Source organism: Gymnoscopelus microlampas (genome assembly GCF_963454915.1).
Source record: "Gymnoscopelus microlampas genome assembly, chromosome: 13".
Classification (NCBI taxonomy): domain Eukaryota; kingdom Metazoa; phylum Chordata; class Actinopteri; order Myctophiformes; family Myctophidae; genus Gymnoscopelus; species Gymnoscopelus microlampas.
The window spans coordinates 21,541,132-21,557,032 of record NC_139950.1 but is presented as its reverse complement, the minus strand read 5'-3'; the positions used below and the strand labels follow the sequence as shown (position 1 = coordinate 21,557,032).

The 15,901-nt window shown below is 43.4% G+C and overlaps 1 protein-coding gene across 1 annotated transcript in view; it reads left to right on the top strand.

Annotated features, from left to right (window-relative positions):
• Positions 1–519: 519 nt before the first annotated feature.
• The window catches only part of inpp5a (inositol polyphosphate-5-phosphatase A), a 176,284-nt gene continuing 160,902 nt past the window's right edge, over positions 520–15,901 (top strand). The window contains exon 1 of the mRNA XM_084075355.1: positions 520–1,027. Coding sequence (XP_083931481.1) covers positions 950–1,027 — 78 coding nt within the window. The 5' untranslated portion in view covers positions 520–949. The remainder of the gene's footprint in view (positions 1,028–15,901) is intronic.

The window sequence follows — 15,901 nt, the reverse complement described above, 5'->3', positions numbered from 1 at the left end:
GGCCATTTCTCCGTGTTTTCGCCATGCTTTCAACTACGCGACCCAATCGGTTGGGAGGTGTATTGCACTCTGATACATTATAACTATGAGAAAATGACCACCGATCGGATTAAAGTGCTTTTTATTGAACAAAACGGAACATACGGGTACTTCTGAGGGCCCGTACAGAATTGTAGCATCTGTGGCCATGGGGTAAGCACTTTATATTTGAATTTGAACGTTCATGTAGATGTACGGGCCAAATATGGAGAAAGTGCAAAAAACAGGTTGAAGTTCATCCATGACTGTCATGATATGTTTCAGGGCTAGGGTTTATGGTGCGTTGGCCCTTTAATTCTCGATACGAAAATAGCCAATCTGCAAGCTCACAGTGCGCGGCGGATGCCGCGCGCTGTGAGCTTGCAGATCGGCTATTTTCGCATTTAGCCCCGCCCCCTACGACGGCTTGATTTTCCATTGGCACGATGACGTCGGAGACCCGACAGTGAAGCCTTATCCTCTCCAAACAAGCAAGTCCAAGGCAAATGGTCCTGGCTGCTCTCGGCGTGGCTGCTCTCAGGGAGGGAGACTTTTGCACTGCAGGCGAACACTCGTCGCTGACATGAGCCAGAACCCAGCAGTCGCCGTGGATTTAAAAGCGGAAACTTTTACGATGGCCCTGGACGTGAAAAAGTAGTCCAACAATTATAATAACATCACCTTCTTCTGCGGCGGACCCTTCTTCTTTTTCCTTTTCTGCAAAAAAAAAAGAAGCCAAGTAGATGCACCAGCACCAGCACATAGCGCTGCTAATATGCGAGAGGAGCCGAGTCGGCTGCAGTCACACGGTCTCCGCGTTTATTATTTAACCCGCTTCTTCTGCACAGCGTTTGCCGACTTTTGTTTGTTTTGAGTTCTTTTTTACAACATTCAAAGTCCTCCCCGACCTGCAGAAGACCGAGAGAGCATTATGGCTGGGAAGCTGACAGCGGCACAAGGCACGGGGATACTGCTGGTGACAGCCAACGTTGGATCTCTCTTTGAAGATGTGAGTGTTGATGAGCCGTTATAAAACGTTGCCGAGTGGTTTGTTGCGGTTACATTGTTACCGTTTTCCACGTTCTGCTGTCCATGGTTGATCACGACTCGTGTGTTTACTGTAGCATGCAGTAGCCAGCCTGTAGGCTAAGCCCCCACTACTCTTACACATAGCAGCATAGGTGCACATAAAAAACCCATAGCGATGGCCTCTCAAATCATAATAATAACCATAATTATACATGCAACATTTGCATTCCACGTACGCTGTGTTGTGTAAAGAGCATTTGAATACGCAAGTATTGATTGCGCAAATCGATCATCATCGTCTTGCCTTCTTCTGCTGTAGTGTTGTTGCAATGGCCCACATTATGGTAACTGTTTCTTACCGTTCAGTGTGAGTCCCACCTAGGGAATACTGTAGTAGGCTACATCTAACTCAGTCAGTGCAGCTCCTTACGACTTATCAAAGTTTGTTGCACCATGTGTACAGGCCAGGAACATCCTAATTCCTAAAAATATTCAACTGACACATCAAGAAACAGCCCCTGTAGTACAGGGGCTGTTTCTTGATGTGTCAGTTGAATATTTTTTAAAGCACATTAGGAATTAGGATGTCCCTACAACATTGCCCTGCCTGATATAGGTTATTTGACTATAACGTGAATTAATATAATAGAAGAGCCATAAACAAACATAGAAATATCAGCCGCTTGATTGTCATCAGGATAATTAGCTTTATTTAATGACCCTGACACCCTTAGTGAAAACACACACTGGCTAATCTGTAGAAAGTGAAACCATGTTCTAGTGTTCACTATAAAGCTTATCAAGCTTGCTGAGGTGTGTCTTACTTACTGTGGCCTCAGATTTGTTAATAAATGTACATGGAATGAAATGTAGTATTTATACCTAGGCTTGTGTGCTGCTGTCTCCTCCCTAAGTAGCATCATCTTACCATTATAATGGCAGTAAATGATGGTGGTAAGTGTGACCATTGTGATTAGACTCTCCAAGTTCAAACATAGTGTGTCACTTTCAGTGTTGTGTCAATAGGCACAAAGTAAGCCTCTCCCTCGCTCCCCATACCCGTGTGAACTGCTGGTCCCAAACATGAGAGTAAAGCATTTTCCCTCACTGGAGTAAGCCTATAAATAGCTGAGCTTGTCACGGCCCGGCCGCTGAGCTTTGGGTGTCTTGTGGATTATTTGTCCACCAGACTTTTTGACATGCATGGAAAAATGTCCAAATTTGATGCAATCTCCAGTTTTCCACTTAAAAATGGGCATGCTTGCCATGTTTGACATGTAACTGAAAAAGTTGCTGTAACGGGATCAATTGCAGGGCACACGACAGCCAAGGTTTCAGGTCAAAAGCTATATTTATTATTTCCGTGTGACCATACACTGACTGCTTGAAATGTAATGTCCAGAACTTTGGACAATATTATGGAATATCAATATTACATTTCAGATGATATTACATCAATACCTTTGATGTGATATTATCGTGGTAGATAGCCACAAGGAAAACAATACAGAACTGATTAAAGGCAGATACCCAGCCTTTCATGCCATGCTGTCCCTCTCCCTGAATCTGTGTGGGGAACTGGGGATGACAAATGTATCCTTTGTGCATAGATGCACAACAGGTGTGTACTAGTCACTTAGCTCTGAGTCCAATAGGCTTTATTCACAGCAGCCATATTATGAAGACATTCACAGGTGTTACCAATGATACTAATGAAGGCTCTGTTCCATTTAGTGTAGCACAGTGGTTTCCACGACCCCCATAACTCTGAGAGTGTATGGAATGGTTCCATTTGTACACTCTCAGAGTTACACACCTGTAAGGGGCCATTTGGAAGCCCATGAGGGTCCCTGGACCCCAACTGTAGACCCACTGGTGTTTCCAGTGGGCCAACATGCACAATATCAGCACCCTGACTCTGTTTGACCAGAATGGAACAGAGCCTTCATTAGTATCATTGGTAACACCTGTGAATGTCTTCATAATATGGCTGCTGTGAATAGAGCCTATTAGTTTGACTTGGGCCAGCTATGACTGTATAAATCAGCCACAGTAGCTTTTTAGGACTCTTGCTCATCATATCACAAATGTCTTTGTGACCTGAAAGTATACGTCAAATGCATATTAGATACAACATTCCACAAAGATCTCAAAGAATGCGTTTCGGAGGGGGAATTTGCTATATTTAGCTTGTCTCATTATCACTATTGTGAATGTGAACAAAGCTAGAAGTAGTTATTTCAACATTATAGGCACATATTTATGGATAGGAGGACCTTTAATGACAACCTTTACTTTGATTTGACCTATTGGTTGAAGGTGGGAGAGAGGTATACATTTGGACAGTGAGTTTGAGGACCTGCCTAGACCATCCTGAAGGCTGGGAAGGGTTTGCATTGGTGTATGTGAATTGAACAGGAAACGCGGAAGACAAAGTTAAATAGAGCTTAAGTCGTTGTTGATTCTCACAAGATGACCATGCTATTGTACGTGCTATTGTACGTGGTTCGTCATTACTTGGGTCTGTCCCTTGACACCTGATCAAGATAAGGTAATCTGTGACAGTGGATGCTTTTATTCAGATGGCCTTCAAGTAGCATCACATCAGTACATATTGGTATATCGCTACTCAGAAACAATACACTCATACACTATTACAATCATATTCTTACACACACATGATTGTGAGATGCTTGCCTGTGGTCAGATATCGGAGTTGGCTAGTTAACCGGAGTCACACTTAAGACTCATGGGTTTTCCCCTTCCTGTTTTGGCAAGTCCCAGTTATCAACCATGTTGTTTCAACCAATACGGTCGGTCATATGGAGTTGTTGAAACAGCTGTTTTACTGCTATTTGACATTGTGGCGTCACCAAAAGTTCTTCGGAGCGCCCCCTTCAATATAAAGTCGAACATTTATAACTTAAATGATCTTAAGGCTAAGTCAGACAACATTCATCCTGAAACTGGAAGTACTTTAAAATGTAATGAGAGAAGCGTTTTATGCTTTATTTCAGATGGGTCAGTGTAGAGAGACAGCGGGAGTCGGATTCGAACGTGGGTCCTCACACTCACAAGGAGCATACACTACAGTATGGTCTTCTGCAAGGGCTGAGCCACCAGGCAGGCACTTTTGAATTTAATATTGACGGCAAACATTTTCTTTTCCTGCAGTCATCCAAATGGAAAGGTCACATTTTAACCGCTATTTGCACTTGGGAACACACACACACACACACACACACACACACACATTTGTTTAGAGTTACACCTGGCTAATGTAAGTAACCCCTCCACTTTTAGCCTTTTTTCCTGTTAGTGGTGCAGTTGTCATAACCTCAGGAATAATAAAAAGCTACAATATTTGTACGCAGACAGCAGACAAGTGTTGCATTGTTAAGTTTGTTGAACCGTAGATGTAGACAAAGGGCAGAGGGCATATCATCTATTTACAGCCAACGTATGGCCACATGGAAATTTGACCTATAGTATGTAGTTCTCATTATGGAGTTTCTTAGGCTATTATGTTGATGACACCACACCTATTAAGCGCCGAGTTTGAAGTCGATCAGTCGGCCGGTTCTCAAGATATGTGAAGGATTATACACTCGCGCACGAACGCACGCAAAGATTTGCGTAATTTATAGAGGGATTTTGAATATTACATTTCTTTTTTCTTTTGAGATTTTGGGATATTTTTAGAAAATGTTGCCTGTAATGACATGTCCAAAGTGGGGATGCTAGTAGAAGTGGGTAACTGATTATGTTTTAGATGGTAGTGGTATTTGGCATGTGACTTTCCCCAGTATTGTGTGAGCTTCTGCAGGGCTGTGAGGGTTGAGCTCCCTTTGAGAGTGCCTCAGTGTAGAGATGTCTGTCTTCATACTACAAGGTTATTTACGTTCTCCTCCAGTGTAGCACGTTGCAGTAAACACTGGTCGTTGGCTGGGGCCTTTCATTTGATTACAAGTGCATGTCGTTTTGATTACAAAACACCTCTTGTTGGCCAGTCAACATGGCCATGTAGTGATGTAATGGAATACTATGCATAGACCCCTCTCTGTTTTGCTACCGCCTCTCTGTTATGCTACCTAACACTAAAGGAAGGCAACCTGCCATCCATTCACCCCTTTCGGTCTCACTGTCCATTATGTCTTTCTGCATGTCACCTCTTCTGTCTCTCCGTCTTTCCCTATATCTCATGAGGCTTATAGTCTCTCTCTGCATCTGTCTCTCCGTCTCTCTCCGTCTCACTCTCTCGTTCTCATCCCCTGGCAGCTCATTAGCCCAGACCATCACAGAATGTCTCATTACAAATGGATCCAGACCCCAGCGAGCCGGCATATTTACACTACTAAAGATAGAACGAAGCAGGAGGAAAAAAATAACCCCTTGAACACGTCTTCAAGCCCGGTCCCTGTGCAGACACTACTCTCTGTATCCTGTCCTGAATGGCTTTATTATAGCGCAGCATGTGTGCATTTGCGAAGGCTTCCCTTTTTACGATGCTTACCAAGCTTGGGCCAGCCGTTGTCCTTCTCAAGTGTGGTGGCTGAGCGTGACACACAGTGGGGATTGTACTTTGCAAGTCAACAAGTAAGCATGTTATTGCAAACTAAATAGACACTGGACACTATTATTAAGGCCACAGTCACATGGCAGGCTGATGACAGGCCGTGGCAATTTAAAGTGAATAATGTAGTAATTGAGTGGCCAGTTGTGTCTATTTTTAGTGCAGACGATGGCAGTGCCATGCGTTATTGCTTTATGGTGTCAGACACAGGCTCTAATCAAATTTGGATTTGTTGAAGCTGAAGTGTGTGATTACAGAGGTGAGACTGAGGGGTTGTGTTGAGGGGAGCTCTCTAGCTCTCTGTTTGCCGCCTCAGCCTTTTCTCTTATCAAAGCGGTCCTCACGAGAGGAGCACCTCATGAGTCTTTTGAAAGTAGACTTCACCTGACAGCTCTCTCTCTCCCTTTCTTTGCCAAACGTACCCATTCCAGTTCCAGTTCCAGCACGTCTGTTGCTGCAGAAATGGAAACGTTTATGAAAGAAGGATCAGTTGATACTATTTTGGTGTCCTCTGTGCTCTGCCGTCCTCCTGCCTCTCATAACATAGAGACATAAGACTTTCGAAGGGGGCAAAGATGTTGAGAAGAGATTAATTCAATACCAGTAGGCCTCTATAAAAGAAGCCAGATTGTTGCCACAATATATTGCCACATTCTTACTTATGACTCGCCAATCAGGAGTTTCCCACAATAATGTCTTTGTAAGTTTTGTTGCCTCAGGCATACCATGACAATGTTATGCTTAAAGGGAATGGGGTAGATCTGTTGAAATGGGCCACTACTAATAACTTGTTGTCACATTGGCTAGAAACATTTAAGAATAACGAGGACAGATCTTACAAAATGTTTACTGTATTTTCCCCCTATGTGGCATTAGAATTGTATTGTATTAACCAGAATCCTGTAGACCTATATCTGAGAAAATGAATCCTGCTAGTAAATCTAATGTAGATCACATTTAACATCAGGAGTTGCAAAGTTAAAACATTTCTAAGCTACAGCTGAAAGGAATGGTAGGCCTGCGATATGTAGCGCACACCTAGTTTGAAGTCTTTACTCTTTATAGGTGGATGAAAGGAAGTAAAATTAGCTTGAGGAGGGCTTTAACTTTTAAATTATTCATAACTTACCTAACACCAGCTCTGATTCATTGACTGGCTTTGCAGGAGGTGAACATCTAGGACGAGAGGAGGGGTGTGTTTTCTTGTTGCTATTTATCAGTATTGTGAGATATTCCCCTGCTTCATGCATCAACCTCATACTTGGTCATACAGATGACAAAATACATGATTCAGTGATTCACTCAAATAGACATATTAGCCTTTCCCTCGTATTCAGACGTCAAACAACAGATACCATGTCCCCCAAATGTTTTAGTTGGTTACTTGGTCTGCTGCTTTCTCTTGAATGCACCCATTACATCTCAATCCATGTGCTTGTTGTAAGCCATACATACAATTGCTATCGTAGTTCTAGTAGCCTAACACATGACACTGCCTTGTCTGTTTATTTTGCAGTGCAACTAAATCGGGCATTCATTTGTTTGAATGGTTCTGAAGAAATGCAATTTGTTATTGTTACAATATAAACTATTAAATATTGAGGCTGTCCAATTCACTAATGATAGGTGTAGAATGATTTCCTGGGCAGTTTTGTGTTTTCGAGTATTGACTGTTGACCAACGCAGTGCAAAGGTTGATGTATGATGTATGGATATATGTATTGATGCACCCAATATGAAGACATTTGTTGAAACGACAACAGATCCATATGTGTATCTTTAGTTAAAACCACACACACACACACACACACACACACACACACACACACACACACACACACACACACACACACACACACACACACACACACACACACACACACACACACACCTCTATAGGTTTCTTCAAACTTTATTAATCTCACTAGGGGCAATTGTCAGAAAAAAAGTAACATACAACAATGTACAAACAAACACACTCCAAGGAGCTTCATTTCAACCAAACAACTCAAGAGTAGTAACTAACGGATACTCTTGCAATCGCTTAGCCGGTTAATCAATGGTTATAAAAAAAAAAAAACACTTTTATTTATTCTTCCATGCTAATAGATTCATTTCCAGGGGTGGACTTCCTGTACTTGTTCCTTTTCCTCAGAAGTAAGATGGTTACGTCAAAGGAGCAGTTGCATCATGTTCTTTGTATCCACACCTGTACGGACGGGATCACTTGGACACGTGGGTGCTTGTATTTGACCACAGTTTCGCAACTTTGTCATCATCCTTTTTTGTGGAATGGTGAAATGGCTCCCAAACCGACCCATGTTTTGTGCGTTTCATTTTCTTTGACTCTCACACTCTCTGAACTTGTAGACCTCCTCGTAAGGAAATGCATATATTATTATGCAAATTAAACTGCATATTCAGATTTTGTTTATACACTGCTAATGGAATAACAATTGACATGCCTTTACTCCAGAGTACTGTTAAAGAATACAAGAACGCTCGCCTCAAAACACGCTCGCTCCGGGTCAAATCCGGTGACGTTGGAACAGTCGCCACCAGGTATTCTAATCGTAACCTCAGTAAAACTATGCCTAAATCTAACCTTAGTCCTACACTTAACCTCAGTAAAACGATACCTAAACCTAACCTTATATCTAACCTTAACTTCAGTAAAACTATGGCTAAACCTAACCTTATTCCTAACCTTAACCCCAGTAAAGTGAATACAAGAATATAAAAACTGCTGGGGGCGAGCAGTCCATGAAGAAAATGGGGGCGAGTGTGTTTTGGGGCGAGCTTTCCGTTTACCCCCTTAAAACAGCCTGAGGCTGTCTGGCTCCTCTAAGGCTAATTGGGAAGTGCTCCTTTTGGTGTGTACTGGAGTTAGTTTACTGGGGAGGGGGTCTCACCTCACCAAATGAACCCGAATGGTAGAATATACTCCTCAGAGCTTGATTTGCCCTCACCAAATAAGGAAGTTTAAAGTTCTAGAGGAGCAAATCTATTTTCATCCTTCATTGACGCACTCCTGTGTCTCCCAAACCAAGCATCCCCAGTAAGGCTACAACTATCGATTATCTTCTTAGCGATTAATCTACCGATTACTTTGATGATTAATCGAATATTGAGAAGCACATTTTTATGTTATCTACTGGGGGGAAAAAACCTAGCGACAAAATGATTTACCACATAACCACATTATTTTATACTTCATCGCAAAATGAGTGAAGATAGGCAATCTACAAGCTCACAGCGGGCCACAATGCGTAGTGAGCTTGTAGATTGCCTGTCTTTTTAGCCATAATGTCATGACCAAAATAGTGATAGACTATCATCATCATACTATAATTCTAGTAACCTCTGTAGTGGTGGTGAGTACGTGAGTGAAGATACCCGGTTCTCCTCACTGGCTGGACCAATTGCTCTGATTTTGCACACAGCCATTGACCATTACCATCTGAACGCAACTGTGAAGCCCGTTTTTCAATTTCATCAAATCTTAGCTTCTTATTAGCGTTTTTGTGTCAAACACTGTCGCCATGGTTACGGGGCTGCCCAGCTATGGGACGAACTGCCTCCCGGGTTGCCAGATCATGTGCGCATATCCCCCCACGGATGCGCTGCGCCGACCGGGTATGGTCTAGTTAATTGATTATTCTATTAAAGGTAGGGTAAGTGATATTTTTGGGTTAAAACAAAAAGTATTTTGTTAAAAGGTTAAAGCACTATATTCTGATAGTAATCATTGCTATAGAGTGTTTGTTCAGTCACAGGAGTCTCCCCGCCTCTCCAGCTCTTTAATAAACAGAAAATACATTTTCCGGTAGGTGTCAAAATCTCAGCCAATCAGGAGAAAGTACCCATTTTTAAGCTTCATTTTTCTAGTGTTCCAGTTCCAATTTTGTGTCATCACTTCCGATTTCACTTGTTTAATCTATATCCTGATTGAGTTCTCTATCCTGATTGGATAAAATTGGAAATGAAACTGAAACTGAAACGAAAATGCATTTTCTGTTTTATAAAGAGCTGGAGAGACAAGGAGACAACTTTTACTGAACAAACACTCTATAGCAATGAGTACTATCAGAATATAGAGCTATTTAACACTTATTTTAACCAAAGAAAATCACTTACCCTACCTTTAAATTATCGTAAATCAAACATTTTCTTTTATAATCGAGTGCACCCCTAATCCCCAGCCTTATTCTTTCTCTTGTCCTCGTCTGTATGGCAACCCCTCACCATGCCCCAACAGAGCACAGAGCCAGCCCAGTATAGGCCTTGCCCAGCTAAGCATAGCCTGACGGAGGTACTGGCCTGGGACAATTGTATTCATGATGCTGGAGAATCAGCTGAGCCCCTCCAGCTGGCCAGATCTGTTGATCTTTCCAGTCCAAACAAGCAGACAGTCACCGCACTAGACAGTGAGTTTATAGTGGGCTGTCCCAAGGGGCGTGGTGCACGCACAACCATTCAATGTATGGCTCTACAGGGGGGGTTGAGACACATTCACAGGCACTATAGGTATCTATGGACGGACCGAGCGACGGACACACACACACGCACACTATCGCTCCCCTCCAGCGATAAATGGTTTACAGGGACTTCAATGTGGTCCCAACACAGACAACTTTTTCCACAGTTCATTGACCCCTGCTCAGGAGGGGTTGATATAGTGTGTGTGAGAGCAGAAAGAGACAATGAATCTTCGGCCCCTCCGGACCCTGATAAGGAACTTGGATAAGGGTGGGAGTGTCTGAGCGGAGCAGAGGGGAAGCTTGGGTCCACTCCAAGAGCCATAATTATCCTGGATGGGAAAGCCAGACACACACACACACACACACACACACACACACACACACACACACACACACACACACACACACACACACACACACACACACACACACACACACACACACACACACACACACACACACACACACACACACACACACATTCTCTCTCTCTCTTACTTGCTGGGGCCAAGGACTCATTCATGAGACTCCCTGAAGAGACGAGAGTGGGCGCCTCGATCCCTATGATCCTTCGTGCAGCACAATGGAACAGAGGCGACGGAAAATCGGTCAGCGTTGGAACGCAAACTATTGTTTTCTGTTCGCGCTCAATGTGTCACCACAGTTTGCTGGGTGGGGGTGCTCACCCGGATGTCTTTAACATTTTAGTTTGTCACATCCACTTCTCTTTGCAACATTCTTTTACAGCATGCGAACTAACGGTCGCTTTTAGCGTTTCCATTAAAACAGAAGGCGCGCTAAAGGAATTCCTTTTTATTAGTGCATTTTACAGGGACTTTATCGATTTGTACTCGGAGTCAGAGTGTGCTACAAATGTAACCAAATGGACCATTACAGGTTCATTTGGTTCCATTTGTACACTTTGAGTTAAATTAACACTCAGGATTTGACATACGTACTACTGATCCTGCTGTACACATACTCTCATGGTGCTGTTGAAGTATAGTGATGATAACCGGTGCTGTCCAGTTGCCTGATGCGCCTCAGGTCTTTTTACTGTAGCTCCGTTGACGAGCAGAGAGGATTTCCCTTGAGGACGTCCCTGTTTGTGTCTGTGGCCTAAAGGACGCACTGCGTGTTTTCCAAGCCACAATCTCACGTCCAGACAAGCCTGCCTGTCAGGGATACATTGTTTGTATTAGGACATGAGCTGTGTGAATGCCAAATAGTTGTGTGTCTCTGTCTGTAATGTAAAGTGTGTGTGTGTGCGTGCGTGCGTGCAGCCCAAGTTAGCTCGTCTTCATTTTGCATAAGACACAGAGCATACGTGTGTTTCTGCTACGCCTTGACTTGCAGGTCCATGCCTCAGGTGTCTCGCAGTTGCTCTTCATTTAGGTAAACCAGCAAAGGGAGCTGTAACAAAGCTGTCTTTCTGCTTTGTGCCAGTCTATACGCTCAGACTTTACATTGTGGCGTCGGAATAGAACCCTGCTTCCTTTGGCGTTCTGAGGGATTGTTTTGGTAAGGGTGTTGCACCCCTGTGAAGTCTGTCTCCATGGACGGTGTCCCCTTGCGTAACACGCATACATTCAAGCATGATGAGAATCAGGGCTTCTCCTGCTTCCCTGCTGCTCTCATAATGACGTTACGCGCAAGCCCACACTGGCCTAAGTAATCGTAGGAATGTAAACACACAGGGCCCATTATTAACCATTTAAAAAAAGAAAGCCTCACTTCCTCCTTCATGCTCGCTGGGTCGAGGCTGTCTGTGTGGGGTGTGTTGTGGGTGTGCTGTATTGTGTGTGTGGTGTCTTTCCTCCAGGAGCAGTGGAGTCGATACTCTGTACGTGTATGTGCGCTGTCCTTGAGAAAGAGGGGCTTTTGGATAGTGTATGTTTGACTTTGCAGAGAGGCTAGAGAGTGTTGTATGTGTGGTGCATCTGATAGTATTGAGTTGGAGAGGTGTGTGTGTGTGTGTGTGTGTGTGTATTTGTGTGCGTGCCTGTTCTCAACAGCGTGATCAGCGTGTCGGTATTTATAAGTGGAATTCAGCATGGAGTTTATGCACTGTTCGTTTGCGTCATTTGTGTTTATAAAAGGAATTTGGCACACATTTATCTTGTAAACCCGAAGTGTGTTCTGAAGAGCTAGCTTACTGCCAGTAACTGTGTGTCTATTGTGTTTTTGCCTGCAAGCCATCATCCACAAAACTGGCGCGCACGCACACACATGCACAGACACACACACACACACACACACACACACTCGGTCTCTCTGATGCAAACAAACACAGTATTTCTTCCTTGCTTCTCTTTCTGTCAGCAGCTCTAGAGAGAGGTGCACACTAGTACGCGTACACCCCCCCCCAATTCATACTGTGTTTATATCCAGAAAAGCTCAAGTAACTCTAAAAAAAAAGCTAAGTCTCCTCCTCCAGCACTTGTATGTGGTGCTGCCTGGTACCAGATAGGCCCTTCCTGCATACTGTGTTAATTTAAAACCCAGTTAATTAATTGTAAGCTCTAAAAAAGGATTGATAAAAATGTGTGCAATCATATTTCATCGTACAACAACACATTAACTATCTACAAGCTCACAACGGTCCAATGCGTTGTGAGTTTGTAAATCTGCAAGCTTTTGCTGTTAAACATTCTTTTAAAATGTTTCACTCATGATCACATCGCCAAAATAGGAATGCCAGGGGTAATGTGGTTGAAATACACAGATGAGTAAATAGCTTTGTTATAGCTTTTGTTGTGTGCATGTCAGTTAGGGCTGTAACTCTCCCTTATTTTCTTGACAATTATTCAATCAATGCCGTTTTGATTAATTTAATAATTGAAGCGTCCTTGTTTGTTAAACATATATATTTTTAAATATATCAACAAATCGATTCACCACATTATTTACACGTTATTATATCATATACTTTGTCGCACAACCGCATTGTGCAAGAATAGCGAAAATGGCAATAGATCTTTAGTTTTTTGAAACTTAACTCTTAAGCCCCTAATGTCAGTAGTAGGCCTATGTCAATGCAAAGCTTGTAACTTTCCAGTTTGAATTGGTTGAGCTGAGATTGAATTGACCCCTGGCTGATGAGAGGGATGGAGAGGGAATTGGTTGATCTCTCTCTAGGCCTTTCAGCTGATCAGCACAGGGAACGAGGCGGAGCGCTCTGAACTGAAGTGATGCATTAGCTTTGTTCTAGCCTCTCTTTAATCTTTTCTTCTGTCAAGGGCCTGGCCTAATTTACACCTACTACTATACTCATAAAAAGAGAGCACCGTTATTTTTGTGTGTTTGTTTCACACTCCTTTCTCTGTTACGTGAACGTCTCTCCTTCTCCCCCTCTTTCCCCTCCTCCATCTCTCTCTGTCTCTCTTTCTCTCTCCCACAGAGAACTCTCCACTTGCCCGTTCTCTTCATCCGTTTCCCATACACGCTCAAAGAGACACATTCCCAGCAGGACGGGTGTTTATTTAACCCTAAGCCTTTGATGGAGGGTGCTTATTGTCTCTGCTCCATCTACAGTCGGTGTATGAATATTTCCCAGTTAAGGCTATTATTATTTTCTATCCCCCTTTCTTTTACAATGTGTACCTAGCCTGAGAAAAAAACAAAAGAATAATTATCCGTTCTGGCCGAGTAATTAAGCAGGATGACCATGGTTTTCCTCTTGTCTCCCTCTCTCCTTCCTGTTCTGAAGTCATGCTGTTGGGCAGAGCACCTGGATGGTATTACTGCATGTAGTCCTCCTCTGCCCTTTCCAAACATAAGGTATGATTTTGGTTTTGAGACGATGACAAAATGATGCTTGTGCACGCAATCCACACATGCGTGTCTAGAATATATGCAGGTCCGTGCCTGTTTTTGCCTGCGTTTCCAGCACCGTCACAAGTTGTGACAATCTTCCCTTATAATCACATGCCCAAGAATAGTACACCAGGTTGAAAGTGGCTAAGTGTGAATACTATTGTTGAATACGTGAATATGTTTGTTTTTTATTACATGTTTTTCAGAGCTTTTGGAATCTCGCCCCCAAAAATAGCTAAACCAAAAACTGAGCCTTTAAAAAAAAAAAAAAAATCTGAACTTGCAAATCCACTTTAAAAACTACTTAAAACTAAACTGAAATAATAATACAAAATTCTAAACTATAATAACTTTGCTCTGAAAGTTACATTGGCTTGAGGCATACGTTCATATGTTCGTACTACCTGGTCTGGCTTCCTTCACCAGCTAGCAAATGCAGGACGGAAAACTCTACTCAGTCAGCAGCAGCATTCGTGTTGGACACGCACAGGTTCCCATTTAAGGCAAGATGCTGACTGCGTATCTCTCACACACACACACACACACACACACACACACACACACACACACACACACACACACACGCACACGCACACGCCTGTCTGCGCACTACTGGCATCCCTTCACAAGAGACATAAGTTCATAGCTGCTGTTTTCTGCCACATGCCTCCTCATCTGTTCTGCTTTAGAGAGAATGGTGTGTTGAAAAAGATGTGTGTACATCAAGATGATTATTTCTTGGTTAGCCATTGTTGCTCAGACAAAGTTTTTTGCCACCTCAGAAGCATGAGAGAGAGAAATTGAGATTCTGCTGTGTTACTCCACAGATATAGCTACTGTGGTGCACTAGCCTGGCGCCCGTTTTAATCAGTGCCTCATTAGTCCTCCCACTGTCTCATCCCTGCCTCTGGAGAAGATGAGCTTTCCTCTCTCAGTACTCTCAGTTAAGAGTTTCATAACATTGCAGAATTTTAATTACGCTGCATCAATACTGTGAGATGATGACATGTCGCCCAAACCCGATCACACTTACCAGGGATTCTCTCTCTCTCTCTCTCTGTTAGTCTGTGTGTCCTTTGTGTCTGTATCTCCATCTCTGCCCCTTTGTCTCTTTCAGTCTCCATGTGGAACCAAAAACAGGTCATGCAGTCTCACCATCTGGGAATTGACTTATGTGATTGGCTTTGATGTGGTTAATGGAAATAGCATTACAGCGTAAACTGTGAGGCCTCGTCTCCATTGCTGACAGTCCTGAGTGGAGCTGATGTGTGAATTGCATTAAGCCTGTGGGTGTGGGAGTGGGTGTGGGGGTGGGGGTGTGGGTGTGTGTGTGTTTTCCTGTGTTCCTCTCATCAAGATGGTTGTATCATGTTGTATGTATGCTTTTGTGTCCAGGTAGAGCACTGTCCTGTGTGTGTACACGTGTGCGAATGCGACACATCCATGTACTGTACTTGGTATGTGTGAGGTCCCTCTTCCTGCCTTATCACCCCTAGTTTGCTGGCCTTAGAGCGGGTTATCACTTACTTCATTACCCACTCCATGAGTTCAGCCCTGTACCGATGGGCCAAAGTTTCCACTGCAAACGGCTCAAACAATACATTCTGTAGGACCCCCCCCACCCCCCCCCCGCCTCAACTTTTCCAGTCCTCCACCAATCTCCTCTGGGAGCTATATATAGAGCCCTTTCCACAAGTGTATCTTTGTCTAAAGGCATCCGTTCATTTCATTACGGTGTCGGAGGGAAGGGTCTCGTGGCCTCGGCTTGGGAAAAAGTGTGACAGTGAAGAATTAGGCCCTCAGCCTAATTTCCTCTTTTCCAAGTGATGAAAAAATAGACCAGTGGGAGAAGCTGGAGGGGGGAGGTGGGGGCACAGAGGGACGGAGAGACAGAGAGAAACCCAGAAATACAGGGATAGAGGGACAATAAATACAGCGAGGTTTGGACACGTGGTGGGTTAGGCTGTGATTTCACTTTGTCTTA